General features: G+C 41.1%; 1 protein-coding gene and 1 long non-coding RNA gene across 2 annotated transcripts in view; one reads left to right on the top strand and one right to left on the bottom strand.

Annotated features, from left to right (window-relative positions):
- The window catches only part of CDH20 (cadherin 20), a 75,465-nt gene extending 68,323 nt beyond the window's left edge, over window positions 1–7,142 (top strand). The window contains exons 10-12 of the mRNA XM_087707581.1: window positions 296–413; window positions 4,325–4,576; window positions 5,633–7,142. Of these exons, the coding sequence (XP_087563707.1) occupies window positions 296–413; window positions 4,325–4,576; window positions 5,633–6,132 (870 nt within the window). The 3' untranslated portion in view covers window positions 6,133–7,142. The remainder of the gene's footprint in view (window positions 1–295; window positions 414–4,324; window positions 4,577–5,632) is intronic.
- A 3,939-nt stretch (window positions 7,143–11,081) lies between these two features.
- LOC148049304 (uncharacterized) overlaps window positions 11,082–20,675 on the bottom strand; it is a 33,354-nt gene continuing 23,760 nt past the window's right edge. Inside the window, exon 3 of the long non-coding RNA XR_015695406.1 lies at window positions 11,082–11,173. This is a non-coding gene — a long non-coding RNA (uncharacterized LOC148049304). The remainder of the gene's footprint in view (window positions 11,174–20,675) is intronic.

Raw genomic sequence — 20,675 nt, 5'->3', positions numbered from 1 at the left:
CTAGCCCTACTAGTTGATTTTCTTGCACGGATTATCTGCATAGAAACCGTGTGCTCTTTCACTGAGATACGGACCATACAAATTTGAACAACTCCTGAGGAGATTTCTTTTTTTTTCTTAACCCCTGATGCCTGCAATATTTTTATTGCCATCATAGCTCTCCGCTTCCTCTTCAGCGACTACTTTCGTACTATTTCAAAGCTGCATCTGTTTTGCTTTCAGATTAATTCTTAAAAGCGTTCATCTCCACTGGAACTGTCCTTAATCAATTGTGTTGTTCTTCTGTCTCCTACAGCTGATCCAGACAGTAAGCGCGGTGGATCAAGATGACCCCCAAGACGGACAGCACTTCTACTACAGCCTGGCTCCTGAGACAGCAAATAACCCGAATTTTACTCTTAGGGACAATCAAGGTAATTGAAGTAGGCATCAATTTGTTTGGCTTAATTAATATCTTCTGAAGTAGGTTGAATTGCAGAAGCTCTGTTTTAAAATTGCTTCTTGAGCCAACCATTTCAAATGATAAGCGACACCTGCTCCTTAAAAGCAGCCGTGAAATAAAGGTTTCATTTTGCTTTTAGGAAAGTTGCAAAGAATTTGCCTCGTATTTCTCAGGGCAGTGAGACAACCGTTTCTTTTGAGGAACAATAACAAGGTTGCGCAAATCCAAAGCTTTTTTATCATTGTGGGTTTTGTTTTTTCAGTAATAAATCGGTGGCGAGGCAGAGGGGAAGAAATGTCCAAAAGAATATTGTTTCATTTATTTTTTCTTAATCCTGAGCTTTCTATGGACTTTCCCCAAACACAGAAAAGGTCATTGCCTATTATTTCAGATTTTCTTCCTTCGGATGATACGCAGATACAAACAAGAAAAGGGGCTTCAGAGAAAATGTGGGAAAATTTCCTGCATCCAGCGGCATCTCCTCCTTAATGAAGTCATATCTTTTTTTTTGCTCTTTGCTTGCAAGCTAATTCTGTACAGTGGTACCTCAGTACCCATCATTAATTGGTTCCGAGGGGCACAATGAGTAATAAAGACAAGGAGTACCAAACAAATTTTCCTATAAAGAATAATGTAGTACATCACAAGGCAGCTGACATCAACAAGTTCTAGCTTACGTGTTGAGTACTGAACAAACCATTAATATTGGGACAAAACGTTCATATCACAATGTGTTGAGTTTCAAAGCAGTTGAATGTCAACGTACTACTGTAGTCCCAGGAAAATATGCATTTTAATTTAGCAGGTACAAATGAAGTGCAACAAGGCCATTATAACTTGTCAACACCTCCTTAATATCTACCTAATTCAATTTCTATTTTCCTGGAATTGCACAAATGCTGCATGAGCTAAGAAAAAAGTTTCTTCTTCTTTTAGAAGAATCAGATTTAGATTTATTTTATTTGTATGCCGCCCTTCTCCGGGAGGGACTCAGGGCGGCGAGCAACTCAAAAGGGGAAAAGGGGAACATAGAACACAATACAAGTAGTTAAAATAGCCAAGAATCACACAACCACACAAGTCGAGCGGGGGGGGGGGGAACTCATTAACCCCAGGCCTGCCGACACAGCCAGGTTTTAACGGCTTTTCAGAAGGCCTGGAGAGAGGTGAGGGTCCGAATCCCTGCGGGGAGCTCGTTCCAAAGGGCCGGAGCTGCCACAGAGAAGGCCCTCCCCCGGGTAGTAGCCAGGTGGCATTGGCTGGTAGACGGAACCCGGAGGATTCCAGGTGTCAACCAGGTGTAACAAATATACTCATGTCCCTTTCAAAAATACCTTTTCAGTTCACTTCCATTGCCTCCCCTTTCTTTTGAAATTCCAGTTTTCCCCCACTTCGTATAGCAATTTTTTTTTGGCTTCTGAGCATATTCAAGTTCCTTTTGCCTAGTTGTAGCTTCCACATTTTTTATTTATTATTTCAAGAAATATTAGGCAAACCAAGAGTTTTTCCTGAGTCTGGTGACACCTCCCCCTGTTCAGTGGATGACACTCTTTTAATTCAATAAAACAGTCGGGGAAATGAATGAGCTATTAATATAGAAAATGATATAAAAATAAGCTGCACTGCAGCACCACCTAATGGTGAACATTATTTCAACAGCTGGAGAAGCAAGGAAAAAGTAAATTTTACAAAAAGGAGTTCCTTGGAAATGTAGTAAAGATTGCTTTGGGACACCTTACTCACAAAAACAGTTTTTTCACATAGCCCTAGTCTAAAAGTTGAATTGGCATATTGTTTCAATTTAATTTTTTTTTTAAAAAAGAGTTGCTTTATAAAATGGACTGGCCAGTTTGCTAAATTTCTAACTTATCCACAACGGGCCTTAGCATGTGGCCAGCCAGTGATTATTCTGTGCGTGTTCAGGAAGATGCATGCACAAAAATTACAGATCATTTTTGGCCTACTCAGTTCAACCTGGAAGGGTTTGGTAAAGGACCTTGTCAGGTTCCAAAAACAGACACACCTAGTGGTTCTTCCAGACAGATTTCTTTATTTTTCTGTGGAAAAATAGACCCGCCATCATGGGTCTATTTCTACAGCAATGAAGCGCCCAGATTTATTATTTGGAAATTGCTGAGAAGATTGCAAGATATTGCTTTGCTGGAACCGATTTTCTTTCCTTAAACTTACAACTACTGATGAGCTTGAAAGAAATCATCATTAAAAGATTTGTGATATAGGTTCATTTAATACTTGGGGCACTCTGCTGAAACAACGTTCAGATATAAGACAAGAAGAAAGGGGGGAATTCTCCCTTTTGCCTCTGTATTTCAGCATCTTAATTAGGAATGACAAGAGAGGTTTGTTGTTAAAAAGCCGTTTTCAGGCCCATCAATTTTTATCAGGCAGAAGAATGAAAAGTTCTGGATCTCCCCATTTCTGCTACTGCTTTCAACATTTTTTCTTTATTTTTAACAGGGGGCTCAGAGTGATGGATATGCATATTAAGAAGGGATATAGCTTAGAATAAAACAAGACATTAAAATGTATTACAACATAGTTATCACAGCTAAAGTTCAATCTACGAACCTAAAGTTTCCAAAAACGTCCAAATAGTTTCACCTATAAGAAAAGAGTACAGGATATTTAAACTGAAATTCTGAAATTTAATGCACTGTCGTGCCTTAGGTATCTCTATTTTATATGTTCTTTCTCTCCTTTCTTCTCCTCCCGCCTTCCTTTTCACTGCCCACCATCTTTTAATTTGCTCTTTTCATTCAATTTTCTTATGTGCAACTATGCTCATTGTCAGAAATACAGGTGAAATAATATATCTAAAGGCATGAACAAAATCACCTGGCTAGCAAGATGCCATATCAATTGAGCAAATAAATAAATGTTTCACAAATAATAATAATATCATCCACAGCATGGATATGAACAAGCCAGCTTCCAAAGGCAGAGAACTATGTATCATTGAAAGTCTAGAGCAGTGATGGTGCTCACTGAGTGCTGAAAAGGATGCGCAAAAACATCGTGCACGCGCTCATCGGTGCCACACTCCGGAAAAGCCAAACTTCCAGGTTCTAGCGCATATGTGTGCCTAATGATCAGCTGGCCGGTGCACATGCCCAGGCCAGTTTTCAGCACTGGCACACATGCGAAAGGACCGCACTTCGGAAAAGCCAAGCTTCCGGTTCTGGCACACATGTGCACCCCACAATCAGCTGGCCAGCGCCCATGCACATACCAGTTTTTGGCACTGCATCATGCGCGAAGGACAGCTGATTGTCGTGCATGCGTGCATGCCAGAAACCCGGAAGACGAACAGGCAAGGCCGCATGTGCCAGGTGACATAGCTCCGCATGCCACATTGGGCGCACATGCCATAGGTTTGCCATCACAGGTCTAGAGTAACTCACAAACAATTGCATATTGCAAAAGTGGTTATGTTGCACCTGTAGATAAAAGTAAACGATCTACCCCCAGAGATCCAGATCCTCCCCATTCTCGCGGCCTTCCAAAAGTCTATTAAGACCTGGCTTTTCCGGCAGGCCTGGGGCTGTTGACCTCTTGAATGAGGTCCAGCCCCACTAAGGTTGAGTTGCATGTTGTGCCTTTTAACTGCCTTCTCTTTCCACTTTTTAAACTTTTTAGTATTCTTTTAACTGTTTTTATGTAAGCTGCCCAGAGTCCTTCGGGATTGGGTGGCATATAAATTTATTAAACATTAACATTAAACATAATGCTGTAAGTTTACAAAACTAATCCAAAAATCAATTTTGCAATAGGTATATTTGATATTTTAGCATTGTGGATAAGTATTGTTTTCTTTTTCATTCTTTCTTTCTTTCTTTTTTTCTCTTCTTTCTTTCTCTTTAGACAACACAGCTTGGATTTTAACCAAGAGGTCGGGATTTCGGCAACAGGAGCAGAATACCTTTTATCTTCCCATCTTAATAGCGGACAATGGGCGTCCTGTGCTGAGCAGTACTGGGACAGTGACCATTCATGTTTGCAGTTGTGACGAGAAGGGCCTTGTGATGTCCTGTAACGCAGAGGCCTACGTGCTCCCTGTCAGCCTGAGCAGAGGAGCGTTAATTGCCATTCTAGCTTGCATTTTCGTTTTGCTTGGTAAGTATACGTAAAATCTCAAAAACAAATCTAATAAGTCTTCAGGCAAGATTTGTTGGGCTGTAATGCTAAATCACCACAGGTAGTCCTCGATTTATGACCACAATTGAGCCCCAAATTTCTGTTGCAAAGCGAAACCTTTGTTAAATGAGTTTTGCCCCATTTTACAACATTTCTTGCCGCAGTCGTTAAGTGAATCCGTGTAGTTGTTAATGGTGTAAGAACGTTGCTGCGTGAATCCAGCTTCCCCATTGACTTTGCTTGTCAGGAGGTCACGAAAGGTGATCTCACGAACCCAGGACACTGCAACCGTCATAAATATGAGCCAGTTGCCAAGCACCTTCAATTTTGATCATGCGGGGGGGGGGGAATACTCCAGGGATCATAAGTGTGAAAAAACGATCCTAAGTCACTTCTTTCTAATGGTATTATCAACTTTGAACGCTCACTAAATGATCTGTTGTAGGTTGAGGATTACCGCTATAGTGGTAGCAATTTTGAGCGGGGGGGGGGAGAGTAGACCTCTTTGATTACTTTTACATATGAAATATTTCTGGTTGATTTGTCTTGAGTGAAGAAGAATTGCTGCTAGTCGTAACTTATAAAGCCCTTCATGGTATTGGACCTGGGTACTTGAGAGACCGCCTGCTGCCAATTACCTCCCAAAGACCGATCAGATCCCACAGATTAGGCCTCCTCCGAATTCCATCCGCCAGCCAATGCCGACTGACGACTACCTGGAGGAGAGCCTTCTCTGTGGCTGCTCCGACCCTTTGGAATGAACTCCCCGCAGAGATTCGGACCCTCACCTCTCTCCAGGCCTTCCGGAAAGCCGTCAAAACCTGGCTGTGCCGGCAGGCCTGGGGTTGATGAGTTCCCTCCCCTCTCGACTTGTATGGTTGTGTGACTCTTGTGTATTTTAATTACGTGTATTGTGTTTGTGTCCCCTTTTCCCCTTTTGAGTTGTTCGCCGCCCTGAGTCCCTCCCGGAGAAGGGCAGCATACAAATAAACTAAATCTTAATCTTAATCTTAATCTTATTTCTATTTCATTTAGTTCTGGTGCTGCTGATCTTATCCATGAAGAGACACCGGAAGCAGCCATACATGCTTGATGAGGACGAGAATATCCATGAGAACATTGTCCGATATGACGACGAAGGCGGTGGGGAAGAAGATACGGAAGCTTTCGACATCTCTGCCCTGTGGAATCCCAGGGAGGCCCAAGCGTTCATGAAGAACCGACAAGACATGATGCCAGAGATCGAAAGCCTCTCAAGATACGTCCCTCAGGCCTGCACAATGGACAGCAGTGTTCACAGCTACGTATTGGCCAAACTCTACGAAGCGGACATGGACCTCTGGGCTCCTCCCTTCGACTCCCTCCAGACCTATATGTTTGAGGGCAACGGCTCAGCGGCCGAATCGCTCAGTTCCTTACAGTCTGTAACTACGGACTCAGAACAGAGCTATGACTATCTGACAGACTGGGGACCACGCTTTAGGAAGCTGGCGGAAATGTATGGCGCCACAGAGGGGAGTGGGACTCTTTGGTAACTAAAAAGGCCAAGTGCTTGATACTCAAATGCCGCCATCTAAACTCGTACCCGTCTGACGTGAGACATTTGGTGGGATGGCCTCTTACAATTAGCAATACGATGCTTGAGGGAGAATGCAGGAGAGTTTGAATGAGTCAGAGCACTCTCTGGATCAGCTTTATGAAGTTATTTTAAGCTACATTTGTAAACGATGATAAAGCAGGAGAGAAAGAGAGGTGGGAAGAATTTGGTGGGATTTTTTTTTTAAAATTTTATCTTTCAAAGACTACACATTGAACATTTGGTTCTGGATTAGAATGACATTATCATCTTGCTGACTTTAAGACACCCAAGCGCGCACTCACATCCATGGACCACTTATTAACTTTTTTTACATCTGCGTGTAAAAATCTATACATTTCAATTCACATGGAATTGTGTGTAGAAAGCCGTCTCCAGTCGATGATTTCTTCCTCTTTGTTTATAAAAGAAAAAGGATACAGGAAATCATCAATAAAATGGAAGATTTTTTTTTTACCAGCAAATCCTAATGAAGAGGCTAAAGAGCAAAAGATTTGAGTGAAGTGGAAGGGAGAATAACTGACCCGTGTGTCATATGCATTATTACTAATATCAAATTAATGTATGCGGAGTCTCTCTCCTCAGCTTTTAAAAACTACGATTCAAAATCAAATCCTAAAAATTATGCCTCCTTTCTGCACTGTAGATACTTCTTCCAACGTGCCAAATGCAAGAATCAGATGTTGCCAGTCAAAGCCAAATAAAATTTTAATTTCCTATCTACGTGATGTTAGAGGGCCTTTCCCAAACTAGTCGAGATTCAAATTGAGGGAAGTTTACACTGTAGGTGACCTACTTGAACAAATGCAGTATTATAGAGGAATAAAAGGATGTAATAAATATTCCATATATAAGTTTTGTATATTTGTTAATAATTTTGGTAATAAATATCATGTACTGGATGCAGTACCTTAGAACTCTTTTAATAAAATTTAAATTGAAGGAAAAGGAATCTGCAAATGATCTTTTGTCTGTTATAGCTAAAGAGCCTCTTGACCGAAGCCCTTTCAATCAGAAGTGGGTCTTCAGCAGGTTCTGACCAGTTCTAGAGAACCGGTAGTGGAAATATTGAGTAGTTCGGAGAACCAATAGCAATAGCAATAGCAGTTAGACTTATATACCGCTTCATAGGGCTTTCAGCCCTCTCTAAGCGGTTTACAGAGTCAGCATATTTGCCCCCACAGTCTGGGTCCTCATTTCACCCACCTCGGAAGGATGGAAGGCTGAGTCAACCTTGAGCCGGTGAGATTAGAACCGCTGAAGTGCAGATAACAGTCAGCTGAAGTGGCCTGCAGTACTGCACCCTAACCACTGTGCCACCTCGGCTCTTCCAGTAAATACCACCTCTGATTGGCCCTGCCTCCATCTATTCTCTGCCTCCCGAGTCCCAGCTGATCGGGAGGAAATGGGCATTTTGCAGTAACCTTCCCCTGGAGTGGGATGAGGGGATGGAGATTCTACAGTATCCTTCCCCTGCCATGCCCCTCATGCCATACCCACAGAATTGGTAGTCAAAAAAATTGAATTCCCCTCCCCCCCCACTGCTTTCAATCCCTGTTTTATATTTGTTCCCAACTTGGTCTTTCCCAGACATCTAGGAAAAATTACTTCCAGAATTCCTATCACTGCCATTACTTTGGCATTCCTGGAAACTGCAGTATCAACATTATACAAGGTCACCCATGGTGTGAATATTCTGCTTCCTACAATTTCTAAACCAGTATCTGGTGAGACAAATCAATGCATCACTCAAAAAACATATTTTAAAAAGTGTACATGAACCACATTGAGATTTCATGACTTTTTATCAACAACAATCTATATTTGAGGTACAGCCTTCCACGCTTCTTATTTCTATTACATCCTATTGAATTGTGTGAAGACAGAGTTCAGTAGAGAAGGCCCTAATGTAGGAAATTTGAAGGAAGAATAGAAGAGGATGACCAGCAATAAGGCAGATAGATTTAGTGATAGTGATGACGAGTGGATCGTTGGAAGTCCCGAAAGACTAAATTCGGGACAGATTTGCATGCAGAAAATCTGGTGTGGTTTCAAAGAGTTGACAATGACTTTGATGGCACATTATCAATTCCATGCTGCTCTGAATTAATATCATGTAAGGAAGACATTCAATAGGAGCCGAGGTGGCGCAGTGGTTAGGGTGCAGTACTGCAGGCCACTTCAGCTGACTGTTATCTGCAGTTCAGTGGTTCTAATCTCACCGGCTCAGGGTTGACTCAGCCTTCCATCCTTCCGAGGTGGGTGAAATGAGGACCCAGACTGTGATGGCGATATATGCTGACTCTGTTAACCGCTTAGAGAGGGCTGAAAGCCCTATGAAGCAGTATATAAGTCTAACTGCTATTGCTATCTGCAGTTCAGCGGTTCTAATCTCACCGGCTCAGGGTTGACTCAGCCTTCCATCCTTCCGAAGTGGGTGAAATGAGGACCCGGATTGTTGTTGGGGGCGATATGCTGACTCTGTAAACCGCTTAGAGAGGGCAGAAAGCCCTATGAAGCAGTATATAAGTCTAACTGCTATTGCTATTGCTACTCTAAGGCAGCAGTCTCCAATCCATTTGTGCAAGTAGCAGGCACATCAGTGGTGGGTTCCTACTGGTTCGGACCAGTTCGGCCAAACCGGTAGTGGTTTGGCAGCCTGGGTCCCTGGAACCGGCAGTGACCGGTTCTTTGGGCAGCGCCATCTTGTTTTTTGCTTCTGCGCATGCGCACAACAATTTTTATTGTATAGCAGTGCACCCATGAGCGAACCAGCAGTAGTGACTGCCATAACCCACCCCTGAGGCACACATGTGCAAATGGAGATGCGCACGCATGCACTCGCCCACCCATACCACGCATAAGTGGAGCTGCTGTGTGCATATTATGCATGTTCACCGACTGCTTCTGATGGGCCACAGCCTAGGGGTTGGAGACCCCTGCTCTAAGGCCACTCATCTCAACTACATCAGGGGTCTCAGAATACGAGGAAAAGCCACACAAGAAACGGTAAAAAAAAAAAAACCAGCAACAGAAAAATATTCTTATTGACCACAAATAATCAGATATCTTCATCAGTCTCCTACAATCTCATGTTGTCCTGAGTTAGACTTCTTTAGGGAGGTTATCTGTGGTTCACTCCAATTAATTCTATTCCCAGAACCTGGGGAAGAAGAGAAAAGTTACACCCCACACAATCACAATTGAATACCACCAGTATTCAAAACTGCATGGTAATTACTGGTGTTTTCTCTAAGGATCTTTCTTCAGTAGCTATTTTTGCTATGCTCATGAGGTTAAATGCCTGGATTTTTATTTTTGCTGAAGTACATTGCCACCCAGTGGTAAAATCTTATACTTTCCCAAGAATGAAGATTAGATAGATAGATAGATAGATAGATAGATAGATAGATAGATAGATGGATGGATGGATGGATGGATGGATGGATGGATGGATGGATGGATGGATGGATGGATGGATGGATGGATGGATGGATGGATGGATGGATGGATGGATGGATGGATGGATGGATGATAGGTAGGTAGGTAGGTAGGTAGGTAGGTAGGTAGGTAGATAGATAGATAGATAGATAGATAGATAGATAGATAGATAGATAGATAGATAGATAGATAGATGATAGATAGATAGATAGATAGATAGAGATAGAGATAGAGATAGAGATAGAGATAGAGATATAGATGATATAGATATAGATATAGATATAGATGATATAGATATAGATATAGATATAGATATAGATATAGATATAGATATAGATATAGATATAGATATAGATATAGATATAGATATAGATATAGATATAGATATAGATATAGATGATATAGATGATATAGATATAGATATAGATATAGATATAGATATAGATATAGATATAGATATAGATATAGATATAGATATAGATATAGATATAGATATAGATATAGATATAGATATAGATATAGATAGATATAGATATAGATATAGATATAGATATAGATAGATATAGATATAGATATAGATATAGATATAGATATAGATATAGATATAGATATAGATGATATAGATGATATAGAGATAGAGATAGAGATAGAGATAGAGATAGAGATAGAGATAGAGATAGAGATAGAGATAGAGATAGAGATAGAGATAGAGATAGAGATAGAGATAGAGATAGAGATAGAGATAGAGATAGAGATGATAGAGATATATACATACATACATACATACATACATACATACATACATACATACATACAATTGAGATTGGAAAGGGGAACCCATTCCTGACATGCTTTATCAAGACACAACTTAATGAAACAGGAACAGTATAAAACATTTCTTTCCTATCACTGTTACAAAAATTTGTACTGAACGATCTGCAAAGTAATCAGGGGTGGGCTTCAAAAATTGCAGCAAGGGGTTTGCTGCCCGGTTGCTGGGAGGGCATGTCCAAGGTGGACATGGTCTAGTCAGTCTCCTACACCATGGGGCGGGGTGTTTTTTGCCCTCCCCAAGCTCCGGAGGCTTTCCTCAAGCCTCCAAGAGAGCGAAAAGTGCTTCTCCTCCCCGCCGGGCTCCAGAGGCCCTTTTAGAACTTCTGGGACCATTTCTGGACTTCCAGAACCTCCAGTAAGCCCCTCCCCGAGCCTCTGCATGGACCCTGTTCTTACCTAGCATGATGAATGGGCTGGGTGGAGACTCCTGTGAGGGGAGGGGAGGGGTGCGTTGGGAGGGGTGGGGTGGGTGGGGCGGGGCAAAGCCAGTCAGGAGTGAGATTTGGGGGTTTGCCTGAACCCATGTGAACCCACAGCAGCCCACCCCTGAGAGTAATCCTATACTTTTACGTTTATAATGTTTTTTAGAATTTATAGATCTTAATTTGCAGGTAGTGGGAACAGAACATTATTCCAATGGAGACATTGGGTTCTTCATTCTGGTAGCCTTAAATTCATTCTGTAGCATTTCTCCATCCATTTGGCTAATGAAACAAAAATCACAATTTCTTTGCCTTGCCACATTTTTTTAAAAATCTTGCTTTTCTCTAATACAATGGCTACATTTGCCCAAAAACGGGTACATTTTTCCAAACATTATCTCCTGAATATAAATTCCACGTGTTTTCTCCTCTATATCTGAATAGATGATTATAACCTTTTTGAGATGCAAGCTGAAAAGATTATCTATCTTCCATTCCCCAAAGTTAATCACCGAAAGGTGTCTTTTCCAAGTTTTGCAATGCAGCTTGCGTCACTTGGAAAAGATACTTTTGGTGATTAAGAATAGACTTTGGGGAATGGAAGATAGATAAACTCATCAATTACTGGTAAATGAGATTAAACAATAAGACCATTTACCGGTGTCACATAATTTCCTGCACACTGAGATGGATAAAAATAGAATATAATCCAGATTTGTGACCATATGGAGAAACACTGAGGCTGAGAAGCAGATTTTCATAATCAATTGCAACTGTTTGTAGTGTATATGGGTTGTGCTCAAAAAAAGGGAGCAGAACAGGAGCAGAAAAGGCTATTTACAGTAATTCCATTTAAATGAAATTAAAACTAAATGAAAATTCCAGAAGGTGGCAGCATCTACCTGACATTGGCTGAATTCAAAAGCTAAACAGGGTTGACTCTGGTTTGTATTGGACGGCGAACACCTCCACACACAACTGGGGAGTTATCAAATATCTTGGAAAAGACATGATAAACCATTCCTTTTGCCAACAAAATTATACCTGTATTAACACGCAGTCCCTAGAAATCATGAGCATCTTTATTTTCTAAAATTAAATATAATTACAAAATTAAATATGATTTAATGAGTCACTTAATATTAAATAAATTCAACTACGAATAGCCACACTTGGACTATATGAAAAGGTTCGGTGTAAAACCCTCCTTCCCCCACGCCAGAGAATGAAATGTGTTGGGGGATATTAAAAGAGACAGAATATTATATGTCCCCAAAGGAGAAATAGAGGGGGGAAAGCTTAATAAAGGCAAAAGGCGACCCCAACAGCCTTCAGCAGATACCTGAAGTCTTTAGAGGTGGATATTTTGTGCCCATTAAGAAAGACTGGGTTGATTTATTCACAAACAAAACACCTTCAATTCCAGGTGATGGGATTAAGAATTTGCGTCCCCCCCCCACAGAATTTCTAAGGGTGGGCATGACCTTTTAGGACATAATAGGATTAACCCACCTCCAATAAAATAAAGGTAAAGGTAAAAATTCCCCTCCCACATATGTGCTAGTCATTCCCGACTCTAGGGAGCGGTGCTCATCTCCATTTCAAAGCCGAAGAGCCAGCGCTGTCCGAAGACGTCTCCGTGGTCATGTGGCCAGCATGATTAAAGGTTCATGGAACGCTGTTACCTTCCCACCAAAGGTGGTTCCTATTTTTCTACTTGCATTTTTACATTCTTTCAAACTGCTAGGTTGGCAGAAGCTGGGACAAGTAGCGGGAACTCACTCCGTTACGCGGCCCTAGGGATTCGGATCCCCGAACTGCCGACCTTTCTAATCGACAAGCTCAGCGTCTTAGCCACTGAGCCACCGTGTCCCTTACCATTAAAATAACAAGACACAAAAGCCCCTTCGTTGCACAATCCCAAGCATAGTTCAAACTTCAAAGTCACAGAAACCTAGAAAGTTCCATCCACTTATTCAACCATTTTGTCAGCTGTCCCAGAACTACATGCTGTTATTGTTTCTGCTCATCAATAAACAGAGTCCTTCTTTCCAATCGGCCTCCATTTTATTTCCAGTGCCTTTCTCACGACTTGGAACCCAGTTCGGATTCTTCTTCCTACCACTGGATATGTCTAGGACTTTAAGTTATGTATCCATATTAAGTTTCTTGCATGGTGAAGTAGGGTTGAAAATGACACTTCTCTGGAACTCTGGAGGAGCGTATGGACTTAAGGTGGGTCTTGTGGTGATTTCAGACATCTCAAAGCCACTTGCAAAGGTAATTGATTCACATAATATTCAATCAATACCATTGCTGAATGTATATGATGATACTGGGACATTTTTTTCACCTGCTCAACTCATACTGATTGATTGATTGATTGATTTGTTTGTTTGTTTGATTGATTGATTGATTGATTGATTGATTGTGTTCTAGCTGGGAGACAAACAGAGGTGAGCCAGGACTTCAAGTCAGCTAACAGTTTATTTCTAACAGGTTGCCTAACGCGGCACTTCGCATTTCGCGCGTATTAGCTAACTGGCAACAGCTGAGCCCTGTTTGACAGCTCTTTATATACCCCAGCTGTCAAACAGGTAACCAATCAGAAACAAGGACACGCCCCTCTAGCCAAATGGACCAGAGAGGAAACTGTAGTACACAACAGATTGATTGATTGATTGATTGATTGATTGAAGGCAGGGAACTCCCCTTTGCCCCAGGCTGTGGCTAGGTTTTTATTCCGATCTCAGTCACCATTCAATAACTGAGCATTGCTAGCAGGGAAAGGCACCTTCTGATTATCTGTTGATTCTCTACAGATTAACATTATTTATATCCTAGCAACTTTAAAAGTCAGACCAAATCACTTAGTGCTGCCTGCTTTGTTTCAAATTGGAATCAAACAACAGAAAGCCGTCTAATCTGACAGCGCTTTTTGTGTTACCTTAGATATAACAGGTATGTTGTGTTGAGAAGGAAAGGATAAGGAAGTACATTGTAGGGCTAACTCTGCCTCTGTAAATATAAAACATGCAAAATAAATAAGGCGTTCTTTTCAGTCTTTCCACCGTCCCATTTTTCTCCCTTAGTATGTTAAGATACATATCTATGCTGCTGGCACAGCGGCAAGTTTAATTACTATATCTAATCATTTGCCCCAAACCACTAATGGAGTCAGGTTCTCACAACAAATGTGACTTCACCTGCTGTTTTTCAGCTTGCTGGGGCACTGCAAAAAAAAAAAGCTGGGATTTGTAATTAACAGAAGATCAGTGGTATAATTTGCCTCCCTAGTTCATGAAAGGGGGAAACTAATTTAAATAGGAAATTATGTATAAGTAGTTAATAACTGAACTAGGTTCAACAGCAATCATTTAGAAAGTTGGCCTCAACTTTACTGAGTAGCAGAATGTAGAATAACAGAGCCATATGGCTAGAAGGGACCTTGGAGGTCTTCTAGTCCAACCCTCTTCCTAAGGCAGGGGTCCTTATATCATCCCAAACAAAGGGATGTGCAATCTTTTCTTGAAAACCTCCAGCAATCAAGGAGTTGAACCTAAAATAAGAAAGGGTTTTTTTTAAAAAAAATCTTTATTCTTATCAACAAAAAGGACCAAGAGTTATAAGTACAAGAGATATGGGACCTATCATAAAATATTGCAAAGTGGCATGCTGACGCACTCAAGATAATCATTAGTATTTTACTTTGTCCTTCTTTTCATGTTTTTCTCCCCTCATTCACCTGGGTGATACTATTGGACTATGGACATCGGAGTAATAATGGAAGAAGAGAAATGAATACTGCATCTTGCAGGGAAATGTGTGTTTTTCCCCCTCAAAAAATGACTTCTGGCTGACTGGAACAAGATTGCCCACTACCTGAAAAGCCACGTCCTTTGAAATCGTTTCCATTTTAGTGCACTGTGATATATGAAGTCTGTTGTTTTTTTTTTGTAAGACCTTGAAATAGTTTCTGTCATAAAGTTCACAATATTAATGATGTAATAGTTTGATATTCTTATGCAGTGGTGGGATTCAAATAATTTAACAACCGGTTCTCTCCCTAATGACCATTTGGGTAGGTGGGGCTCGGTGGTCATGTGACTGGGTGGGCGTGGCCAACTCAATGTCACTCAGGTCAATGGGCGCTTCGCCTTAGTTGTTACAATGGTAATAAGGGTTAACCGGAGAGGCAGTTTCTGTAAGCAGGGCAATAAAGATGAGGCTAGAAACAACACCAGAATGTTTCCTTCCTGCCTTCCTTACAGGATTAGCCCTGTAAAGTGGGAAAAAACAAAAGGAGATTTCTTCCAACAACCGGTTCTACGAACTATTTAGAAAGTTACCAACCGGTTCTCCCGAATAGGTGCGAACCGGCTGAATCCCACCACTGTTCCTATGCCAGGCTAAAATGGTGACTGTATTTGGAAGTGGGGTGAGGGCTCCTACGTCCTTGACACCTGCATGGCAAGGAAAAAAACTCGACATGAATTTAGATTTTTTTTAAAAAAAATCCATTTAGGTATGGACAGCATGATTTATCATACTGTGTGCCGAGATTAATTTATGCCAGAGCTCATGCTGTTACAACATCTGCTCTCAAAAGCAGCTCTTAGCTCTAGAACATATAAGCTCCTTTAAATAAGTAGAATTGTAGTGGAGTTAAGGACTTGCAGGATGGATGGTCATTTTCAGCATTTTATTGGTCCAGAAAATAGATCTCTCTTCTGCTAAGAGGTAGAGAGGTGAGGGAAGGTGGCATTTAGACCAGAAGAGATGGAGAAGTATAGCTGGCAACTGTGAATCAGAGGTTGGTTCCTACCAGTTCGCACCTATTCGGTAGAACCGGTTCGTCAAATCTACCTAACCGGTTAGAAGAGGTTCCAGCAATGGACCAGGAAAGCAGGCCACACCTACAGAAGAGGCTCCAAAATTTTTTGAAACCCACCACTGGTCCTTGGATATGATTATTCTACACTATCCTGCTCCTATTTATAAAACTCAGTGCCTCTGTGAAAGGTAAGGATGACGACTGCGTTTGTGGTGCAATCAGAACATTGCGTGTGTTGAAGTTGTTTTAACGCAAACCAAAGATGCCTTTTAAAAAACAAGTTTGCATCCTATTCTTATGCATGCCAGTGCTGTGTGCGAGGTAATTTAAGGTGGTTCTGACAAGTGTCGTCGGCATCTTCATATCCGGTCACATGGGTGGCAAGCCACTCCCATCCGGTCACATGGGTGGCAAGCCACTCCCACAAAGGAGGCCACACCCACAGAGTAGGTTTGAACAATTTTTGAAACCCACCACTGCTGTGAATAGTCAATAAATGAGGAAATTGATAAACAAGGATTATCTGCAGTACAATACACTGTCTGTACGAAAAAGTTTTAAAGAATGAGACATCCATCATGGGAGGAAGGAAAGAAGAGACAAGAATGAAAAAAGAATATCTGTATTAACAGAAAATACAAATCCTGTATTAAAAAGTATTTGAAGAGAGATGAATCACTCAATAGGCAGTCGACATAAGGAAGAAGAATGTGAAAACCGCCGGAACAGAGTAAAGAAACATATGTTTACTATGTGTCATAAAAATATGTGGAATTACATTACAAATACAGGTGAGTGGCACAGTGGCCTAGGAGTGACGATACTCGCTTCCCACTTGGAAGGGAGGTTGAGAGTTCAATTCTAGGTAGCAGATGTTAATCTATCAGGGCACAAAGGGCAAATATCTACTGTGAACTCCACATAGGCATCGGGAAGGGCATCCAGCCAGTAAACGCTCAGCTCCATCCAGTTGTCCTAACTCCACCCTGAGACAAAGGATTGCAGGGTCATGAAAAGAAAGAAAAAGAATGACAAATATAGGTGGTCCTCAACTTACAACAGTGAGTGGCCATTTGAAGTTACAACAGCATTGGGGAAAAATACAGCATCCCCATGGTCATAAGATCAAAATTCAGAAGCTTGACAGTTGATTCATATTTATGACGATTGCATGTCCAGGGGTCACTTTTGTGACCTTCTGACATTCAAGGGATGCCAGACTCACTTAACAACCATGTTACTAATTTAACAAGTATAGCAGCAAGAAAGGTTGTAAATGAGACAAAACCCACTTAACAAATGTCTCGCTTAAGAAATTCCGGGCTCAATTGTGATCTGAAGTCGAAGATTGCCTATATAGCAAAGAAAGCTTTTTGGCATGATGGAGTGAGAAAGATCATGGATGAGAAAAATGCACGTAAGAGAATGACTGCTGAAGAATACAGAGAAGTAGCGGGTTTGAAGATTAATAAAGATAAAACAAAACTTATGGTGAAGAATATGACAGGGGAGGGGCAAGGAGAAGCCAGGCCAGGTGCCCCTCCATGTGAGTGACATCGAGTTGGCCATGCCCACCCAATCACATGACTTTACCCACCTAGTCACGCCCACCTGATCACATGATCACCAAGCCACTCCCACCCAGTCACATGACCACTGAGCCACTCCCACAAAACAGGCCACACCTACAGAATAGGGTCTAAAAGAATTTGAAACCCACCACTGCATAGTTAAGATAGATTAGCGAAAGTAAGGGAATAAGAAATGATTCCAAATTATATTTGGGTTTGCGGAAATACCATCCCAAGGAAACATCTGAAGATCTGAAACAACAATAGAAAAGAAAGAGTGAGAGGAGGAGAGAATGAAAGGAAGATGGGGGATAGAAGAAAGAGGTAAGGAGAAGAGGATGGAAGGGAGAGGAAGAGAAGGAGAGAGGGTAGGAAGGGGAAGAGAAAGAGTAGGAGTAGGAGAAAGGGAAGGAAAGAAGGAAGGGGAAGGAGAGGAGGAAGGAAGAAAGTAGATGGGAGGGAGAGAAAAAGGAAAGGGAAAGGAGAGGAGGAAGAGAAGGAGAGAGGGTAGGAAGGGGAAGAGGAAGAGTAGGAGTAGGAGTAGGAGAAAGGGAAGGGAAGAAGGAAGGGGAAGGAGAGGAGGAAGGAAGAAAGTAGAGAAGGGAGGGAGAGAAAAAGGAAAGGGAAAGGAGAGGAGGAAGAGAAGGAGAGAGGGTAGGAAGGGGAAGGGGAAGAGTAGGAGTAGGAGAGAGGGAAGGAAAGAAGGAAGGGGAAGGAGAGGAGGAAGGAAGTAGAGAAGGGAGGGAGGAAGAAAATAAAGGGAAAATAAGGTGGTGTTACAACAGGAGAAGGGGATGGCAAATAAAGCAACCCAAATTGTATATATTATAACCTATTAAATGAAATAGTAAATGTATAAGAATGAGAAATGTAAAGAAGGATAATAATTATGTGAATGTATATTTAAAATGGTATGTAAGAAAACAAAAAACACATTTTGAAAAAACAGAGAGAATGACAGCTGTAAAAAAAAACAAAAAACAGGAAGGAAGATGTGGCCCTGTGGATCAAGAGAGAAAAAGACAATATCAAACAACGGAGTGGATAGCAAGAAACGTCTTTTATTCTTTTAGGAAATAAAAACTTCTTGTGAAGTGGGTAAAAAGTGCTAATTAAGGACACTCCCGCAGAGTCAAGTTATGAAATTATTTGGCATAAAAGGGAAGGGCCGGAAGAAGTATTTTAAACATTTGCATGGGAATGATAATGATGTGCCAAATGCTATTAATGTTAACGTACAAGAAAAGCGAATGAAAAAGCAGTAATAAAGGGTTTGGGAATGTTAGAAAACGTTAAGCCTGCAGACTAGCTGTATGACTGAAGAAATATTGAAATGCAGATAGGGTTTTAACTTGATCTCATTGGGTGGCCTCTTAAATGTCCCTCTCCGTGTTCTCCAAAATGTTTTTTTCATTTTGTTTTGTCCCTCTGAGTTTGTGTTGACTCCCGACAACTGCTTGGACCTACAGTTGCTGACGAAATTTTCAGAAACGGTTTCCCATCACCTCCTTCCTAGGGCTGAGATAGAACCTAGAAGTCCAAGGCCAAGGCTTTGTATCTAAGAGAGGCCTAGGACTCGTGGTTCCCCCAATTTCTAGCACCTCAACCACCACACCACGTAATGTCCCTCTTCTAGACAATTTTTGCCCAGTATCTTTCACTCCCAAGATAGGGAAAATTTTGGCAGCCAGTAATATACTTTTTTTTTCATTTTTGCAACTGCGAGGAATATTCATAATGCAATAATATGGAGTGGAATTTTCAAACTTTTCAAACTGATATGGAAGTCAATGCAAATAGATGTCCTTATACTTATCATGGGTTCAATGGACTTTCTTTATTACCGATCTGCTTAAAGGGCAGGAGAAAAACACCGCCATAACTTAGAACCTTGCTATCAATTTTGGATGCTATAACTTTACAATTTCCTCTTCCATTTGATACTTCAAGAGGAATTTGTATATTTTCCCTATCATCTTTCTGTCCGGACTTTGAATAATTTTATCCAATTCGTGTGGTTCTGTTTCAATACCATATATTTTAGTGTCTTTATTGTACTTGGTTTTAATTTGGAGGTAAGTTAGCCAATCAACTTTCATATTCTGAGCTGCCAATTCTTCAACTGTTTTTTAAATTTCCCTGTCTGTCAATTAAGATCTCTGTATCTTAGGATTTTGTTCCAATCTGTAAAATTTGGGTGTGTCGTTCTTTCTGTTGGTGATAGCCAATTTGGGGTTTTCACATAGTGGATTCTTTTGATTTTGAGCCATTGTTGCAGTAAAGTTCTTCTAATTAAATGATTTTGAAAGTATTTGTGCGTTTTATGTTCGTCATCCCATAAGAAATTATGCCAGCTACCCTTCTTCTATTGCTACTTCCCTCCTGCTCATCCTCTGATGTGTTTGCTTATCTCGCCTTCACCGCCTTTTAATCAGCACTTCAAGAAAACCCAATCAACACTAATATCGAGAAGTCGGATCGCACTGAATGATTTATTTACAACATAACATTTAAATAACAATAATAATTCATGTTGTTGTGTTCATGCCAGTAGACAGAACCGGGAGAAAAGGTCTCTAAAGGTCTTAAAGCAGTGTTTCTCAACCTTGGCAACTTGAAGATGTCCGGACTTCAACTCCTAGAATTCCCCAGCCAGCGAATGCTGGCTGGGGAATTCTGGGAGTTGAAATCCGGACATCTTCAAGTTGCCAAGGTTGAGAAACACTGTCTTAAAGGAAGAGACGGGTCATCCTATTGGCTGTTACGTCAAATGGCCCGTACGCAAAAGCCTTCCAGTAATGGGGTATGGTGAGAAAAAATTCTCAGGAGCACATTAACATTCAGCAAAGAAATGGCTGTGTCTGCCTCGTTAATCATTTGGCACAACAGAACCAATTTCCTTGAATGTTATTTTGGCATCAGCACATCATTACCCCATAACAAGAAGCTTCTCGGTTATCACTATATCTTGGGGGGTAGAAGTAATTGGAAGTGAAGTGAATACTGTAAAATTGTTTTTGAGGTGCTACTTCGAAACCCGTGATTGACATAAATAGCTGCTCATTATGTTTAATTCTCATTATGCTCTGTTTTAAATTGCCCGGGAGACAGCACTCCATGGGATTCTAAATCAGTTGCGCAGGTAACAATATTATTAGAGCAAGCAAATGGAAAGAAGGATGAGGTGTTAAAATCATTAAAATCTGTGAGTTGAGCCTTTCCCCCAAAATGAACAATGGGAAAGATACCTCCGAAAGGGTTTCCTTTCCAGAGTCTCACTAGGTAGGAATCAGAAGGAAATATGAAAATTATCCCGTAGCCTTCACTATGGTGCTAGCCTAATATTTCTCAGTTGTCAATTCCTTTAGTGTGAACTGTC

This window comes from Thamnophis sirtalis, unplaced genomic scaffold (assembly GCF_051295495.1).
Source record: "Thamnophis sirtalis isolate CommonGarterSnake01/CBP01778 unplaced genomic scaffold, rThaSir2_p1.2 scaffold_2, whole genome shotgun sequence".
NCBI lineage: Eukaryota > Metazoa > Chordata > Lepidosauria > Squamata > Natricidae > Thamnophis > Thamnophis sirtalis.
Note: the sequence above shows the minus strand (reverse complement) of the source record. Positions and strands in the feature narration are given on the sequence as shown.